Raw genomic sequence first — 19,714 nt, 5'->3', positions numbered from 1 at the left:
GAATTATTAAGTTGTTGTTCTTGGGAAAATCTCATTGAATAGGGTGTTTTCCCTTGGACACCAGCACTATTTGGGTCTGCAGTGTGCTATTTATCAACAGGATCCCCTCTTTTAATCAGCCATTAGGCTACAGAGGGTTTTCCTGAACTACCATTGTAGTTTACTATTGGCCTCCTGAGGAACCCACTTCTGGGAGAAGCGCATTGAGGCTTGAAGTTACCATTGTGTTCACATCAATGAGATAAGTTTGTTTTTTTTCCTCCCTACTGTACACCCACCACACCAATTTGTTTGTTGCACTTATCTTAGGCACTGCACCTTTTTTCCGGCAGGGACTTCAGGGGCATGAGGGAGAGTCGTTGTGAAGTGGGTGCACCATATCGCATTTTTAGGGTGCCAACACCTGCTAGTAGGCAGTGCACAGATAGGTGCAGCTATTGAGGGCTAGCAATCTATCCTGTGCACTTTTAGTAATCACGGTGTGGTTTTAAGTGATTTAATAAAGTATTTAAGTTTTATAAGGACAGTCTATGTGTATGTTCTTGGAAAAAGCAACAGGGCCTGATAGTATCTCCGAAGCATATTACCGTATGTGAATTTCTTCTCCGAAGTAACATCTTATTTACCTAAAGTGTTTAATACAGTAATGCAGGGGCTTCCTCTCCTCAAGAAAAGCTTTCAGCTCAAATATGCTCTCCTCAAAGTTTGTAAATCCATTGATGTACCTTGGAATTTCTGACCAATATCTCTACTTAATGTCGATATCAAAATCTATTTGAAGCTCATTGCTCTTAGATTGGCTCCACTTTTCCTCTGACTGATCTACTTGGACCAGACAGGATTCATTCAGGGAAGACAGGCCTTTGATAATAGAAGGCGACTCCAAAATATAATAAGCAGTACTGAAAAAATAAAATCCCAGAAGTTTTCGTTGCATCAGATGCTTCTTGTTTCTTAGAGATTTTGGGTTTCTGGGTTTCAAATACTACAAACTATTAAAAATCTTAATACATGCACTGAACCAGGGTCTTTAAAAATGGAATCCAATCTAACAGAAAAAACTACATCTGTCACAGCTGTCCACTATCCTCCTTGATGTTTATTCTCACTCTTAAAATTACAGGCTCAATGTCTACGCTTAGATGGTGACATTAGAGGTTTAAAGGTTGGTCCTAGATCATGTCATTTCATTATTTGAAGATTATAGTTTTCTCATGTTGATTGAGCCAGGAAAGTCCCTAAAAACAGCCTTAGCCATTAGTCAAGAATGTTTCACTTTCATTTTACAAAGTGAACAATGGGAAGTCCCCAATTCTACCCATCAATATACCCAATGACTCCTTCCTTTATATATAAACACATTTTCCATTTGACTGTCAATCTTTATTATGGAATCACCCAAACTAAACCCAAAGGTCATATATAATCACAATTTTCAACTTTTTTTTAAAAAAAATGGTATAACAGAATTTGACCCAATTTTCAAAAGAGTAAATTTTGTGGGTGGGTAGCTCTGCGCCATTTCAAATGATGACACTACCTGAAATTCCCTACCCCTGAGAACACGTCATATCTCGCTTCCTCATTATTTTTCCATTTAAGAAGGTCCAAAAATTAATCAAGATAGCATCTTGAATTTTCATGAAAAGGAAAATGGTGAGAAGCTTAAGGGTACTTTACACGCTGCGATATCGGTATCGATATCACTAGCGAGCGTACCCACCCTGTCGGTTGTGCGTCACGGGCAAATCGCTGCCCGTGGTGCACAACATCGCTAACACCCGTCACACGGACTTACCTTCCCTGCGACGTCGCTCTGGCCGGCGAACTGCCTCCTTTCTAAGGGGGCAGTTTGTGCAGCGTCACAGCGACGTCACATGGCAGCCGTCCAATAGCAGAAGAGGGGCGGAGATAGGCGGCCGTAACATGCCGCCCACCTCCTTCATTCCTCATTGCCGGTGGACGGAGGTAAGGAGATGTCCGTCGCTCCTGCGGTGTCACACATAGCAATGTGTGATGCTGCAGAAACGAGGAACAACATTGCTAGTGCCCAAACAACGATATTTGGTGTTTGAACGACCAAAATCTCCAAAATCAATGATTTTTACCACTTTTGCGATCGTTGAAGGTCGCTTGTACGTGTCCCACGCTGCGATGTCGCTAACGACGCCGGATGTGCGTCACAAACACCGTGACCCCGACGATAAATCGTTAGCGATGTTGCAGCGTGTAAAGTACCCTTTAAGCTTTGCTTCCATTATAGATTGTTACATGAACATCAGTTAGGCATATTTTTATGATGTCATTCTTTTCTTTAGTAAGTTTGAGAATGAGAGAGCTAAGGAGACCTGGAACCCCGGGGTACACACTCACATCTTTTTCTGGCATATCATTATTTTATTAGGCCATAATAAAATTGGTAATACTACTTTAATAAATTGTGTTGTAATCCTGTTTAAAATCTCGAATACACCGCTCTTTATTTTAAGAAAATTATGCGTACTTTTCATGTGTATGCATGTAAATGCTTTGTTCTTTGGGGAAATCATCTTGTGTTTTACATTATTTACCCCCACAGATGGAATTTTGTCTATTACTATATAGTATTTTTGTTATAACCATCATCATGTTTGAAAACCAAAAATCTTTTATAGAAGTAAAAAAAATAATTCTGATGTTTACAATCACATAAACTGTAATGGGTACAAGTCTTTAGATTCACACAAAGGGAAGAACAAAATGCACCAAATACCATAAACATACCTATAGCAAAATGAATGACATTTCGGTTGAACTCTAATGAAACATTTCTGGGAAATGATTTTTAAACAGTCTCTCTAGAAAACCACATATACATAATCTTTTTTATAAATGTTTTTGAATTATTTTTTTTTGCTTCACTTTTTCCCTACTTGTGCTCTATGAAAACAAAAATCCTCCCTAAAGAATATACATGAAAAGCAAGCCAGCCCAGGACAATCCGACTAAGCTTCCCCAATCATTGGACTAGAGGGATCCAAAGCCACATGAAAGCAGCTAAGTCACAGCTAGCCCTCAATCCAGTAAGATATTGTCAAGCTGCCACCAGGGGGAGCCGGAGCTCTGCAGCAGCAGACACCAAACCGAGCAACGAGAGCCAAGAAGTAAATACACAGTGTTCTTGTACACTGCCTCACAGCACAGTTGGGGAGCAGAGCTGCGGAGCATGTGAGTAATAGTCAGGTGAGCCGGGTCAAGCACAGTACAGGCAGAAGGCGGACCGGAGAAAAGAGCAGTTGCAGATTCAAGGTCAGGCCGAGGTCAGTACCAGAGGAAGCAACTGAGTGGGGAGGTAGGAGAGGAGACAGAGGAATGGAGGGACGACAAGGGGACAGAACACAGACAGAGCACAGGGGCACAGGAGCAGACAGATAAGGATATCTCTCACAGAACCAGCAATCACAGGCAAAGCAGCACTACACTTATAGCCGGTGCTGGTTCACTAGAATTGTCAGCTTTTAATCCAGGCTCCGGAAGTGAGGCCCGGGAGATGGCTCCGCACCCTAGCCATGTGGACAGAGAGGTGAACTATGACAGATATCATATAACACTTAAGTATGAAATGATTTATTTACATTTACAAAATCACAAAATCATCTTTAAGGGGCTGTCCAGCCCACTGCTAACGTGCAAAACAATTTATCTATCCAAAGCCATACAGATAGCCAATTTAGATTGTGAGCCCTAATGGGGACAGTGATGAAAATGTCTATAAAGGACTACGGAAAAAAATGGCACCATATAAGTGAGTAAAATAATGGAATGAGGAAAGGGAGCCACAGAATGGGTTTTGAAACAGTGATGAGAATGCAATACAGATTTGGCAAGGTTTTAATACAAAATAAATTAATTGCCAGAACAAGTGACATCAAACTAAAAGAACAATCTTTCTGATCTTTTGTCACAACCACTAGTGATTTCTATAAAGTAAAGGACACAACATGAATATCATAAATGTTTAGTAGCAAGTAAGATGTGACAAACTCTCATATCTGATAAATGAATCTAGTGAGTCACTCTTTCCTTTGTTTCAAGTATTTCATTTATTTCTTTTGCCATCACATCACAATTTTATTCCAACATAGCCATATGACTCATTGCTTTTTTGGGGAAGATTTCTCATTTATATCGGGAAACATTTAGCTTAAATGGTTGTAATATCCACTATTCGAACAACCCCTTCTTAATCAGTATGTTTTTCCAAGTAATATAATAACACTTACAGTGGGTACGGAAAGTATTCAGACCCCTTTAAATTTTTCACTCTTTGTTTCTTTGCAGCCATTTGGTAAATTCAAAAAAGGTCATTTTTTTCTCATTAATGTACACTATGAACCCCATCTTGAAAAAAAACAAAAATGTAGACATTTTTGAAAATTTGTTAAACAAGAAAAACTGAAATATCACATGGTCATAAGTATTCAGACCCTTTGCTCAATATTGAGTAGAAGCACTGTTTTGAGCTAGTACAGCCATGAGTCTTCTTTGGAATAATGCAACAAGTTTTTCACACCTGGATTTGGGGATCCTCTGCCATTCTTCCTTGCAGATCCTTTCCAGTTCCATCAGGTTGGATGGTGAACATTGGTGGACAGCCATTTTCAGGTCTCGCCAGAGATGCTCAATTGGGTTTAGGTCAGGGCCCTGGCTGGGCCAGTCAAGAATGGTCACAGGGTTGTTCTGAAGCCACTCCGTTGTTATTTTAGCTGTGTGCTTGGGGTCATTGTCTTGTTGAAAGGGGAGCCTTCAGCCAAGTCTGAGGTCCAGAGCACTCTGGAAGAGGTTTTCTTCCAGGATATCTCTGTACTTGGTCACATTCATCTTTCCTTTAATTGCAACCAGTCTTATTGTCCCTGCAGCTGAAAAACACCCCCATAGCATGATGCTGCAAGCACCATGTTTCACTGTTGGAATTGTATTCGGCAGGTGATGAGCAGTGCCTGGTTTTGCCTGGGAGTTGTTCATGTGTTTTTCTGCAAACTCTCTACAGGCTTTCAAAAGTCTTGCACTGAGGAGAGGCTTCCATTGGGCCACACTGCCATAAAGACTCAACTGGTGGAGGGCTACAGTGATAGTTGACTTCGTGCAACTTTCTCCCATCTCCCTACTGCATCTCTCGAGCTCCGCCACAGTGATCTTGGGGTTCTTTTTTATCTCTCTCACCAAGGCTCTTCTCCCAGAATTGCTTAGTTTGGCTGGCTGGCCAAGTCAAGGAAGAGTTCTGGTGCTCCCAAACTTCTTCCATTTAAGGATTATGGAGGTCACTGTGCTCTTAGGAACCTTGAGTACTGCAGAAATTCTTTTGTAACCTTGGCCAGATCTTTGCTTTGCCACAATTCTGTCTCTGAGCTCCTTGGTCAGTTCGTTTGACCTCATGATTCTCATTTGGTCTGACATGCACTGTGAGCTGTGAGGTCTTATATGGACAGGAGTGTGCCTTTCCAAATCAAGTCCTATCAGTTTAATTAAACATAGCTGGACTCCAATGAAGGAGTAGAACCATCTCAAGGAGGATCACAAGGAAATATACAGCATGTGACTTAAATATAAGTGTCTGAGCAAATGGTCTGAATACTTTTGACCATGTGATATATCAGTTTTTTGTTTTTAATACATTTGCAAAATTTTCTACATTTCTGATTTTTTTTCTGTCAAAATGGGGTGCAGAGTGTACATTATTGAGAAAAAATAATAATAATTTTATTTTTCTCATCAATGGAGCTGTGTACAGGCTTGTATTTTACTAGTCAAGTTCTGGGGTATTTCAATGTTTAAGGGCACATATGAGTTTTGGATAATTCTTTATTCCATTAGTTTTAGAAGTAGTTACCAATAAATATTAATTCTGCCATTATTTTCTCTTTGACATTCACTGAATGAGTAAAATATTCTGAAACTTTTTAAGACAGGTTATTATGGATGGAGTCGGATGTGGTTGTCACTGCTCTATACTCAATCGAGCATCGGGGTGCTCGTGTACGCTCGTTACTTGGCTGAGTATCACGGGTGCTCTTGTGCCATGCTCGAGTACCAGCCCCACAAGTTTCACCACTATCAGACAGACAAAAAACATGTGGGGTTTGCCTGCCATACATGGTAATGCCATAGCTATGTTGGCTACTGGCATTACTGTGATTGACCGGCTACATCACGTCATCAGGTCTTATATAGGACCCAGGTACGTAATGCTCAGCATACTCTCCTCTGGAAGAATTTCTGAAAGAGTTGATCTAGGAGTGAGAACTTAGATTAGAGCAGGGATTCTACACTTGCACCCTTTAGTGTCTTTTATGTGGCACTATAGGATGTTTTTAGCCATGATTAACATAATAAATAATTTAAAAAAAATTATGTGGAGTCCCTACTATTTTTGATAATCAGCCAAGGTAAAGCAGATGTGACGCCCTGGACTAGTCAGGTCGTCCCAGGTAGTCACACACAACACCACACCCCCCTCCCGATTAGGTGACATCAGTCAAACTAAAAAGCTTGTCACCACCCTCCAGGTTTGATGTCCACACCAGGGGGGGCAGAGCCAGGCGGTTGGCTTCGCCCACCGAGGAGTTCACAGGCCTGGAGGTGGGAAAACACACACACAACAGTTCAAGTACAAGTGGAGAGTAGTCTGGAGGAGGGAGAGAGCAGTCACGTTCACGGGCAGTCCTGTGTCCAGGCCTGCCAAGAGACTACCGGGTGGCTGGGTCAGAGCCCAGTCACCATTGGCAAGGAGGCATACAGTGGTGGCCGCCTGCAGGAGCTGGGAGTACAGCCGGTAGAACCGTAGGGACCGGGGTCGGGCGGTGGCCCGCCAGTACCGTACCGGGGAACTGATTGGAAATCGGAGCACCAGGAGGGGTACTCAGACCCAGCACAAAGCCCCGAACTGACAGGGCCGACTCAAATCAACTGATTATGGACTGGACTTAAGGACCTATCCGACACAAGCCCCGTTAAAAGACAAACGGACTCCTATGGCATATACAAGTCGGGGAGCGGACTACCGGTGTCTAGGCATAGGAGTCAAACATTTATACACAGGGGTGCAGGAGAAAGGCGGAAACCACTAACGTATACCAGGAGAAGCTGCAGCCGGCTGCGGGCCCCATTCATCACTCCGTTTGGTTTACTGTGATAGGAGAGAAAAAGGCGCAATAGGGTCTTACCCGGTTTACAGGGTGAAAAAAGAAAAAGGCAATGCACTCACCTGGCAGGGTTGTGCCAGTCACAACCCCTTTGCAGATGTGGATGAGCGCTTAGGTGGTTCAGCAGCGGCCCCGTTACAGAGCAAATTTTCAGCTTAAAAAAACTGGGGAAAACGGGTTTTATGCCACGCTAAGAGACCACAAGCATAAATATAATAATTTGTTCTTTTATTTAGGTCATTCCAACGCGTTTCGGAGACTCATCTGCCTCCTTCCTCAGGGAAAAGAATCTCCGTTTGGTTTACCAGAGACTCCAGTGTGTTGTGTCAGAGTGAGTACAACAGTGCCATCACGCACCGCACCGCAATACCTCACCCTGCATCCCGGCCCTTGCAAACCGGGCCCTGGGACCAACACCCCCTACCCACGGAGGGGTTAACACCTAGCTGCGCCATTACACCGCTCCCGGTAGCCCCCATACCTTCACCGCAGCGGTGGTGTCTACAATCACCACAACCCGTGGGTGGCGTCACGAACTTAAATCCCAAATCAAACCACCGCAGCCCTGGCCGTGGAACTCCTCACCCAAGTCCCCGCGTGGCGTGTAGCGCCAACTCCCTTGCAGAGTGACATGACCCCCAGGTCCATGAGAGGCTCGAGCCATCACCCATAGTACGAGCACGGATCCGAGCGGCTCGGCTGTTGCAGCTGAGCCCGCGGGGCGGTATACAGACAGCTGTGGGCTGGTATTATCAGGCTGGGAAGACTCAATATTATTGGGCACTTCCAAGTCAAAAAATACCAGCCAGCAGTCTCCCTAGAAATGGTGAATGAAGGACAGTCTTTTGTTTTTATTTTTTTACCTTTCTCTTTTTATGTCTTCCAGGTTCCCATTTGTGGACTATGTCGGATTCGGTGGGCTACTTCCGATCTGCATTTCTTTTTTTTCAGTAAATAGATTGGTGAATCAGGGCAAGTATCGGGAATTGTTTACTAAAATTAAATATTTTTGTCTGTATTTTTTACTTACTGGGTCAGTAATGGGGCTGTCAGCACTGAATTACTAACACCAGGGCTTGATGCCAGCTGACACTATACAGCTGACATAAACCCCATAAACCATTACCCCTAATTGCAACGCACCAGGGCAATTGAGGAGAGCTGAGGTGAAGCTCCAGAATTGGCACATCTAATTTGATGTGCCACTAATGAGGTAGTTGCAGGCGGGTATTTTAAGGCTAGTATGGGCACAATATCCATGGACATTTCCAGCCTGATGATATCAGCCCGCAGCTGTCTGCTTTACCTTGGCTGTTTATCCAAACTAAGGGGGCTTCTACTTTGTTTGTTTTATTTATTTATTTATTGATTAATTTGTTAAGTTAATCAAGGCTAGAAACACCCTTCAATGCCACATGAAATGCACTAAAGGGTGCAAGTGTACAATATACAGTATAGTGGGGCAGGATATTATTTAGTTTTGGTCATCTTCCTGTTTTTCCTGCTTCCTGTCTTTCAACCATCTTTATTGAGAAAAAAACACATGCATCAAAAAAGTGGCAAAAAAAGTGTGCCACCCCGACACGCAGACCGGGGTGCTCGGATCCGGGATGGTCGTGGCTCGATTGGTCCGGACCCGGCTCAGCAGACACTCCGATCCTTAAAAGTGGATTATTTACAGAGAAGAAGTTTGTGACACCACCTGCGGGTTGCGGTTATGGGAGTACCGCCGCTGCTGGAAGGAGTACCGGGGCAGATCGTGGAGATCAGCAAGGTGTCAGTCCCTCTGCAGGTAGGGAAAGCCCCAGCCTCTGGGGTTTTGGTGGAATATTTGGGAGCACAGGGTGCAGGGGAACCAGGGTACTCACTGTGGGTAGTCATGGTGGAGAATGAAGAACATATTGAAGAAGGAAATGACATCAGACCTTTTTTTCAACAATCTTTAATGGCATTGTTCACTGATAAAAAAACGCATAAAAAAGCAGTGAGCAAAAACGCAGCCAAAAACGAGGTAAAAACGCATCGCGTTTTTACCGCGGGTGCGTTTTTGTGCCTTTTTTGCGGCCAAAAACGCACAAAAAACGCGGTGTGAAAAAAACACCTAGTGCGCACATACCCTTAGTGTGCAGAGAGCCGCGGAGGACGGAAGACAGAGGAGAGGCCACCGGTGCTTGGAGCAGGTAAGCGCTCAGTGAGCCAAAGATGCAGGGAGAGGGGCCACATAAGATGGCAGCTATATGTGCCTATATGGGGAGAGGGGCCACATTAAGATGGCAGCTATATGTGACTATGGGGAGAGGCCACATAAGATGGCAGCTATATGTGGCTATATGGGGAGAGGGGCCACATTAAGATGGCAGCTATATGTGGCTATATGGGGAGAGGGGCCATATTAAGATGGCAGATATATGTGGCTATATGGGGAGAGGCCACATGAGATGGGAGCTATATGGGGAGAGGGGCCACATTAAGATGGCAGCTATATGTGGCTATATGGGGAGAGGGGCCACATTAAGATGACAGCTATATGTGGCTATATGGGGAGAGGGGCCACATAAGATGGCAGCTATATGTGGCTATATGGGGATAGGGGCCACATTAAGATTGCAGCTATATGTGGCTATATGGGGAGAGGCCACATGAGATAGGAGCTATATGGGGAGAGGGGCCACATTAAGATGGCAGCTATATGTGGCTATATGGGGAGAGGGGCCACATTAAGATGGCAGCTATATGTGGCTATATGGGGAGAGGAGCCGCATTAAGATGGCAGCTATATGTGGCTATATGGGGAGAGGAGCCGCATTAAGATGGCAGCTATATGGGGAGAGGGGCCACATAAGATGGGAGCTATATGGGAAAAGGAGCAGATGGGATGGGATCTGCTGGGGAAAGAGGCCATAATGGGATGGGATCTGCAGGGGAAAGAGGCCTTAATGGGATGAGATCTGTATCGGGAAGGTTGTCCATTCCAATTTTAGCAGGGCTCCTTTAGTAATAATTTTTAAAAACTGTATAAAAATCATTTAATACAATAAGACTGACAGTGACTGGAACAACTGGTGCTGGACAGGACAGTGACGGTACAGGAGGGGAAGGAGATTTTACTTTAAATTACTTGTATTTTTTGGTTGAGGAAATTGCGTGAAAATGGGTGTGGATAACAGAATGGGTGTGGTTACAGAATGGGTGTGGTTTTCAAATGGGCAGGGTTTACAGAGAACCTGTTAAAAATTTGAATCCCACCCCTGCTATATACAGTATGGTAACTGCATGGTGCTGGTGGGCCCCAAGATTGATTTTTCCTGGTGGGCCCCAGATACTCCAGTCCGCCGCTGGTCCTGTACCCTTGTCGTGCTCGGTACCGGTCAGTTCTTTTGGGTTTCTTATGCCGACAGTCCTCCCAGACTATGTCCGTCGCATCCTTCCAATGTCATTGCCACCGGTCCCCGACTCCTCTGGTCCCGGACAACCGTCTGCGACCCAACCTCAGTCTAGCTCCCCAGGAGCCACTACTCCAGCTCCTCACTCTTTGAGGGCTCTCATTCAACTGCCTCTTCCTCCCTCCCACCATTCTGCCTGATCCCTAGGTGGGTGGCCCTATTCCAGCTTAACCAACCCACTGGTGCGTCTGACAGGTCATAATGTGAGGTGTGATTGGGATTTATGGTGCTAATGGTAGTGACACCGGTTTCTTAGGAACCTGGAACCATGGGGGGTAGGCCCTGCACCCTGGGTAAGGATTGCAGTACCCTGTAGCACCCTGATATACTCAGGGGCGCCACAAAAGAATGTGACAAAAACACATTAAAAAACACAAGCGAGGAGATGTGCGCTTTCATATGGACATTCAGCTGAGTGAAGCCTGAACAAACACTGATCATGTGCACTTGCACATGATAAAGTATTTTTAATTGCTAAAAAAAATGTTCTTTTTTAATTCTTTTGTTCCGCTAGGGGCTTTAAACTCCTAAGCTTGATTGCTCATACTGTATAATAAATATATTTCAATACTCTGGAGTGGTGAATAAGATGTCTGTCAGCTAACTCAAGTTGATAGGCATCCTAATAGGGCCTGCCACAGGAGTACAAGGGCATGCAAAGGTTGGGAACATGTAGCAAAGTTAATATAGCATTCTGATGTCGTGCAGCCACAACATTGAGAGCCAGGCTACTGAGATGAAATAAACTTTATTCTCCAATTTCAGTCACTGCTCTGTGCATAGTGAGCTGCGCCAGTAGTCACACCCCTGCAGTGACTGACAGCTGGGTGTGTACTGATGTAATGCTTACAGCTTATGATTACAACCGCTACTTGGGAATAAAATTAATTTTCTCCCTGTAGCAAGGTACCCAGTGTAGCGGCTGCACGGTGTCAGAACTTGCAGATTAATGTCATATATGAAAATTAATAGCATTTTTTTACATGACAGGTTCCCTTTAACTTCTTCACAACACATGACGTACTGGGTATGTCATGAATCGTGTCACTATAATCCCTGCGGCTGCCATGGGCAGTCCGTGGCGATCCGCGCACATGTCAGCTGATTTCAACAGCTGACATGTGTGCCTACCAGGTGCGAGTGGAATCGCGTTCCACCCGTGCATATTAACCCCTTACATCTCCCTGGCAAAATCTGACAGTGAGATGTAACAGCGCGCCGCAGAAATCATAACTTACCCTGTGCCATTGGAAGTCATGTGACGTGATCACGTGACTTCTGATGGTTGCCATGATAGCACAGGGTCATGTGATAACTCCTGTAGCTATCATGAGTCAATTTCTCTTACTATCGGCAGAGCGACGTGTGTGAGAGGAGAGCAGCTTTTCTCAAGATCTCAGCTGTGTAGTTGTGATATGGAGAAATGGAAGAGCAATCAGTCAGCTGATCCTTCTAGCCCCCTAGGGGACCTAGTAAAAAAAAAAAAAAAAAGTTAAAAAAAGTTTTAAAAAATTAAAAAAATTAAAATAACCTAAAAGTTCAAATCACCCCCCATTTTGCCCATTGAAAATGAAAGGGTTAAAAAAATAAAAAATGTACACATATTTGATATCGCCACATTCAGAAACACCTGATTCTAACAAAAAAAATCAATTAATCTGATCGGTTAACAGCGTAGCGGCAAAAAAATTCTAAACGCCAAAATTACATTTTTTGGTCGCCACAAATTTTGCGCAAAATGCAATTAAAGGTGATCAAAACGTAGCATCTGCGCAAAAAATGGTGCCATTAAAAACGTCAGCTCGAGATTCAAAAAATAAGCTATCACTGAGCCATAGATTCTAAAAAATGAGAATGCTACAAGTTTTGGAAAATGGCGCAAAAAATGTGCCACTTTATTTGGACAAAATTGTGAATTTTTTTAACGGTTTAGCTCAAATATACATATTTGGTGTCTATGAACTCGTACCGACCTAAAACATTACATCAACACATCAGCTTTACCATATAGTGAACACACTGTGAATGAAATATCCTAAAAACTATTGTGCTATCTCACTTGAAATTTATTTGCTGTTTTCCAGTACACTATATTGTAAAACTTATGGTTTCATTTAAAAGTACAACTTGTGCCGCAAAAAACAAGCCCTTATATGGCAAGATTGACAGAAAAATAAAAAAGGTACGGCTCTCGGAAGAAGGGGAGCAAAAAAAAAACAAAACAGAAAATCGCCCAGAGATGAAGGGGTTAAAGAAGTGCTGGTGCAACCAAGTACAGGTGCTCCATGTGTCATAGCAGGACTAATCAGTTACAGGCACCTTCCCACCTGCTTGTTTTCTCTATCTCCACCCCATCTTCTTTGATTGACAGCTCTGGCTTCATAGCTCTAGATAAGCAAGGAGGTAGCAAACAATCAGGTGGGAAAGTGTATTTAAATGATTTGCCCTGCCATTGTGCACCAAGCGCCTGTACTTGGTTGCCTGACAGAGGCCTTTTCATTTGCCAGGATCAGTTATCTTCATCAGCCATTAGAGCATGGTGTCAGCTGTATGCAACAGCTGACAGCTCCTGATGATAATGGAGGTAAGCTGAACTCACAATATCACGGAACTATAATATACATTATATTGCACACTCACACTTATGACATAAATATATTTAATGGAGAGGTTTGGGGTTTAACAACATCTTTTCTTGAGGTAACATAGCAGTTTCTTAACATCATATGCACATATATATGTGACCAATATGGCTTCTCAATGACATGTTTGGTTTTAGGCTGGGATCAGACAACCGTATAACATAGATAACGATGGTATCAAATGCACGGACTGGCCGATGGCACCCTGACCTATGCAAGACAGCTGCATAGTAATTCATGAAACTGTCATGCTTGGGTCTAGAGAGCCACCAGCCAGTCTGTGCATTGTGATGCGATTGTTGTCCATGTTACACGGTTGTCTGACCCCAGCCTTAGGGATACTTTGCACACTACGACATCGCAACTCGATTGTAGTGATGCCGAGCGCGATAGTCCCCGCCCCCGTCGCAGCTGCGATATCTTGTGATAGCTGCCGTAGCGAACATTATCGCTACGGCAGCTTCACACGCACTTACCTGCCCTGCGACGTCGCTCTGGCCGGTGAACCTCCTCCTTCCGGGTCGTGCGGCGTCACAGCGACGTCACACGGCTGGCGGCCAATAGAAGCGGAGGGGCGGAGATGAGCGGGATGTAAACATCCCGCCCACCTCCTTCCTTCCTCATTGCAGCCGGGACGCAGGTAAGGCGATGTTCCTCGCTCCTGCGGCTTCACACACAGCGATGTGTGCTGCCACAGGAACGAGGAACAACATCGTAACATTGGTCCTTCCGAAATTATGGAAATGACAGACGCCACACCGATTCTACGATTTCGACGCTTTTGCGCTCGTTGATCGTAGTGAAAAGGATTCACATACTCCGATGTTGACAGCGATGCCGGATGTGCATCACTTTCGATTTGACCCCACCGACATCGCACCTGCGATGTCGTAGTGTGCAAAGTACCCCTTAGACAAAGTGTCGCCTTGGGCAAAATTAAAAGTGTGGCTCCAAATGCTAACGCATTGCACAGAAACAGTTAGTGTGCATTTACATAAGCTAATTTCAGAAAGCTAAGAGAACCGATTGACTAATTTCAAGTTATTCGGCGGTTTTACTGATGCTGGAAAAGAATGATGGAGATAGAATGATTGCTTATACAATAGTTCTGCACCAAATTTTATCATATTATTGAGATCACAGGTCCTGTTTACATAGGTCAGTGTGCAGCTAAAAACAGAGTCTAATATGTACATCACACTTGCCATGGGGGTGTGTATTTTTGCATATTGCATGTGTGGCGCCCCTGACCTCGTCAGGCACCACTGAGTACTGCACTCAGGCTGAGTGAGTACAAAAACAGGTAATCCCAAAGGCTGACTAGGGTGTGGACACACAGACACTTAAGGTGGTGTAACACACAACGACGACGACAACGACGTCGCTGCTACGTCACCATTTTCTGTGACGTTGCAGCGACGGCCTGTCGCTGTCGCTGTGTGTGACATCCAGCAACGAGCTGGCCCCTGCTGTGAGGTCGTTGCTTGTTGCTGAATGTCCTGCTTCATTTTTTCGTCGTTGCTCTCCTGCTGTGAAGCACACATCGCTGTGTGTGACAGCGAGAGAGCGACGAACTGAAGCGAGCAGGAGCCGGCGTCTGGCAGCTGCGGAAAGCTGTAACCACTGTACACATCGAGTAACCAAGGGAAGACCTTTCCCTGGTTACCCGATATTTACCTTCGTTACCAGCCTCCGCCGCTCTTGCTGCTAGTGCCGCCTCCTGCTCTGTGCACATGTAGCTACAGTACACAGGGTAATTAACCCTATGTGTACTGTAGCTAGAAGAGCAAGGAGCCAGCGCTAAGCAGTGTGCACGACCCCTGCTCTGTGCACATGTAGCTGCAGTACGCATTGGGTAATTAACCCTATGTGTACTGTAGCTAGGAGAGCAAGGAGCCAGCGCTAAGCAGTGTGCGCGGCTCCCTGCTCTCTGCACATGTAGCGACGTTATGATCGCTGCTGCGTCGCTGTGTTTGACAGCTAAGCAGCGATCATAACAGCGACTTACAAGGTCGCTGTTACGTCACAGAAAATGGTGACGTAACAGCGATGTCGTTGTCGCTGTCGCTATGTGTGAACCCAGCTTTAGTAACCAGGACACACACACAGCTTAGATGGGACCCCTGGGCAGACCCAGGGAGGGGGCGTGGCCCTCGCATCCCAGCTACTGGTGGCTAGTGGGACTGGAGACAGAGAGTTGTGCAGTGGTAGCCAAAGGAGAAGGAGTGGAGGAGCCACGTCTGAAGGGTAGAGCAGAGGAGCAGGACCCTCTCAGACCCTGCACCTGTAGTGGCTGCTGGCGGGGGAGAGCGGCTACCCAGTGGTGCTGCCTGAAATCCACCTAGTGAAGAGGTGGCTGAGTAAGGAGACTACTGGTAGACCAAGCCCGCACGGGGAAACAGGTCCCAAGAGCAGGAACCCATCTACCTGGCCTGCTAAACCTGCTGGTGAGGGTACTTGATGTACCTCACCGAACCACACAGAGTCCGCAGCATCAGCAGCAATGAGGGGGCCCATAAGGAGGATTGAGCCTGGAGCCATCTTAACCTTGGTCCACGCTGCCAGCAAACGGGCCAGAAAGGGGAGAACGGCAGTTGCGACTTCCCTGGGTGATCCCCGCAATACTACAAGTAAGGAGTCACCCCAAACAAGAAGGGCTAGGAAGGCGAGTCAGCAGTCACCCCTACATCAGCCGAAGGGATACCTGGTTCCACCTGGTTCATCATATCATCGCCCGGGTTGACTCACAGCTACCATCTGAAAGTGAGTAAAAACCCTGAAAGACATTCCTGCCTGTGTGTGAGTTCTTCTGCGACCTGTGGTACTACACACTTACACTGGGCCCTGGGGCCAGCCTCACTCTCGGGAGACCACAACAACTGACTGCATCTACCATCAGCCCCAGGCATCCCCTAAATTGCAGTGGCGGTCACCCCCTGACCGCAATTACCGAGAGTGGCGTCACGATTCCCATTGAAGTTAACCTGACCTGCCTGTTGTCAGAAGAATCCCAGCACGTGGAGTCCCTGGAGACACTGAGGCGACCTGAAGGTAATGGGGCTACACACATGTGTGAGAAGCTTCCACATAGCATCTTTCTCTGTGTAGGTGTATATATATATTGTTATTTTCCTAGCATTTCCACTAAAGGCAAGAGTAAAGAGACACACTTCTTGTACAGGGGTCCTCTAGTGTTAGTATCCACCCCTGTGGTAATAACCAGTGATGAGCCAATATATTTGCCACTATTCGTTACTCGCATGAATATTAAGGTATTCACAATAGTCTCTACTCGTTGAGTATTTTGCTCCCTGCTTCGTGAGTTTCAAGTCCCCTCCCTACATGTTTGTTGCCTGATTTTCAGCCACTAAAAATGCAGGTATTGCCTGCCCATCACAGTAATAGTGTAGCCATCTTTGCTACTAGCATTACTGTGATTGGGAGTTGCAGTGAAAAAAAAAATGACGTGCGGTCATTAAAGCAGGAGAATTATACTTATTGAATTTCCCCGCGGCTGTCACACTGCTTCCTAGCCCGATCATTAAAGTTCTTGAATATGCACTGCTTCCCCCGCCCTCCCTCTGTAACAGTGTCTGTGATTGGTTGCTCTCCCACTAGCTGTCTCAGTAAGTATAATTCTCCTGCTTGAATGCCCAGACAACGCTGAAAACATTATTCTCAGAAACCAGCTGTGTCAGAAATGCATCAAGCATCTTCCCCATGCTGTTCCCTTTCAGTTTCAGCACTTTTCCATCCGTTGCAGCATTTTTACAGCACTCCCAGACGTTCTTCCAATGTTCTCCGGAAAATTAATCAAGTTTCCCATTGATTTGTATTAGGTTTGTTATTTGGTATGAATACACAAATAATAGAAATTATTCAGCACAAAGAATCCGAATCTGAATATTTGACTGTTCCCCATCTCCAGTGATAACATGATTTTTGCTCACCTCTAGTTTCCAGGTCTGCCTGACATATTCTCTCATCATATTATCTCTGATATGATCAAATACTCCAGGTTGGATTTCCACTCCACTTGGCCGATTACAGGGTCGACGAAGAACACAGCATAATCCATCTGCATCTTTTGAGTAGTACTCACAGAGTTCTGCTGGGCCACAATGTGGCTTTCCTCCATAAATAGCATATGTACCATTTAGTTGCCTCTCTACAGGGTAGTGGTAAATTTGGAGGTCGAACACCACAGAGACAACATAACCACCAAGAGTCCGCAGACACTGCCTTAGCAAGAAAAGACCATCCATCATCCCAGCCAACTTAAGAAATTCTTCAGCCTCTGCACGAGAAATGCTGCCATAATAGAAAGGCAAGTGACCGGCAGCATCTGGCATGTTGAATAGGGAGGAGACTGTAAAAATAAGGATAAAAGTATAATTTTAAACAACATAATAAATTTTGAAGTGAATGGAAAAGGTACAGTATATAGATAAGTCATTATAGTGTAATGTTTTCACAATACAATCATCTTCCGTGGCCTATATATATATCTTGTAGCCACATTTATCCTATGGTGCTATATACAGTGTGGAATTGATCGAAGATCCAGCCAATCAGCATGAGTATTTCGCTGGTATCACACCTGTATTGCTTGTATAGTACTAGTGTTGTTATACCACGCCATGGGTCATTAAGGGATATTCTCTTCATCTTCTCCTCGCCTGTGCTCTGATTCTTGCATGTGACAGAATTGGAACACAGTGAATGACAGCCGTTTGAGCCGAGTGTCATCAGCATATCGCATCCTATTCTCTCGCATTGGATGCTGTATGCTAGTGTGACCACGGGCTATTACTGATCATGGCCAGACACAAAGCTCATGTAAATGATAGGTCAGACTCATCACACTTTTTAAATCACTTACAACAGCTATTTGCAGTACAATAAAGTGTGTGCCTCAATATTTTATATCATATTGAATTAATATGTGGCATATTTACCTACACATTCAACTAGAAGTCTTCTTAACATAAGAAATATTTGAATGCATATGAATGATAATATTTCCCAACTCCCACAAATGCAAATAAGCAAGATACAATCTGATGCCTGTCTTGTATTACTGACTCATAACTTGAATGCTTTACATAATGAGGGAAGACAAACATGGAAATTAGCAAAACCTTTATCATTAAATAAACATGGGGGAGATACGTATTTTTGAACACTTAGGGCCTGAGTCATCCAGGTGTTTTTGCGAGAATTCCAGTGTAAAACACCATGAAATCAAGGTTACACAGCCATTTAGCGGCTTTTTTCATTTTTATGTCAATCCCAGCCGACTCTGACAACTTTTAGAAAAGTGGGCAGAGGTAGGGCATGGCTGTAGGGGGCTCAGGGTTATGCCCACCCCAGCAGAAGTAAGCGGCACAGTGAAGGTTCATGATTAATGTATTCTAATGTAAATGTGTATCGTGTAAATGGCCACCAGGTGGCAGTGTGGCTTAGGGACAGTAGTCCTGGGACCTGGGTAGGCAGTTTAGGAGTTAAGTAAGAGGAGGAGAGTAGTATATAAAAAGGACAGTATGAAGGAAGAACGGTAAGAAAGTCCCCAGAAGGAGATACAGAGAAGAAACCCAAACGTATATAACTTAATTTTTGATTCTAAGGGTCACCCCTGTGATCGTGGACACACGGAATCGTGCACGTATAGGATTGTGTAACTGCGTCCCCAGAAGCGAGGTATAGTCCGGTTGGTTGGGGAGGCGTCCGTTTTCCTGGATACAAACACCCTAAGAAATCTCCTGTGAGATGAAAGGACAGTGGGTCCTTGTCTGAGAAGGGTAGGTCCTGTCCTAAGCATGAACAGAGGATTGCTGTCATGCGTAACAAAGTGTCCAAAGTGCAAGTTAGTCCCTGTAGGTGGGACGGATAGACTTAAAGACTTTTTGAATCAGTTCATGCAGCGTGACATCAGACAGGAGGATGATGGGCCTAGCGGTGTTTTATGGAGCCCAGGTGCCAGGAAGCAGTCGGCCGTTAAATTGTATTGTGATGTGGAGACTGCAGGGAACCCCGTCGGGACCATGAACAGTGCCCATGTAGTGCAGATGAAGAAAGATGCTATAAATTCTGTGAAGACAAGGAGCAGAGTGAAGAAGATAGATGCTGTAAATGCTAGAAATAAAATAAGTAAAGTTTTGTTGTTTGAGCAGAATACTGTGTTGTGCTGTTTATTGTCTCAGAGTGAGAATGGAGTGAAGATTGGACTGTGGCGGAGAGATCCATTAAGTGGTGTGGCGACGGGTTGCAAGGGGTTACCGAGAGGCTGCTCTGCGGCCTGGCGACCCCTGTATACATGACTATTAGTGATGAGCGAGTATGCTTGTTACTACTCGGTACTCGCACGAGTATCAATGTACTCGGGCTACTCGGCGGGGACCGAGTAATCTCGCGATACTCGTGCTGTACTCGTGGTCTTCATGTTGGC

General features: G+C 44.9%; 1 protein-coding gene across 1 annotated transcript in view; it reads right to left on the bottom strand.

Moving 5' to 3' along the window:
- The window catches only part of ZAP70 (zeta chain of T cell receptor associated protein kinase 70), a 216,483-nt gene that overhangs the window by 153,723 nt on the left and 43,046 nt on the right, over positions 1-19,714 (bottom strand). The window contains exon 2 of the mRNA XM_075337827.1: positions 17,217-17,635. Coding sequence (XP_075193942.1) covers positions 17,217-17,635 — 419 coding nt within the window. The remainder of the gene's footprint in view (positions 1-17,216; positions 17,636-19,714) is intronic.

Source organism: Anomaloglossus baeobatrachus, chromosome 1 (genome assembly GCF_048569485.1).
Source record: "Anomaloglossus baeobatrachus isolate aAnoBae1 chromosome 1, aAnoBae1.hap1, whole genome shotgun sequence".
NCBI lineage: Eukaryota > Metazoa > Chordata > Amphibia > Anura > Aromobatidae > Anomaloglossus > Anomaloglossus baeobatrachus.
This window is presented reverse-complemented; position numbering and strand designations above follow the sequence as displayed.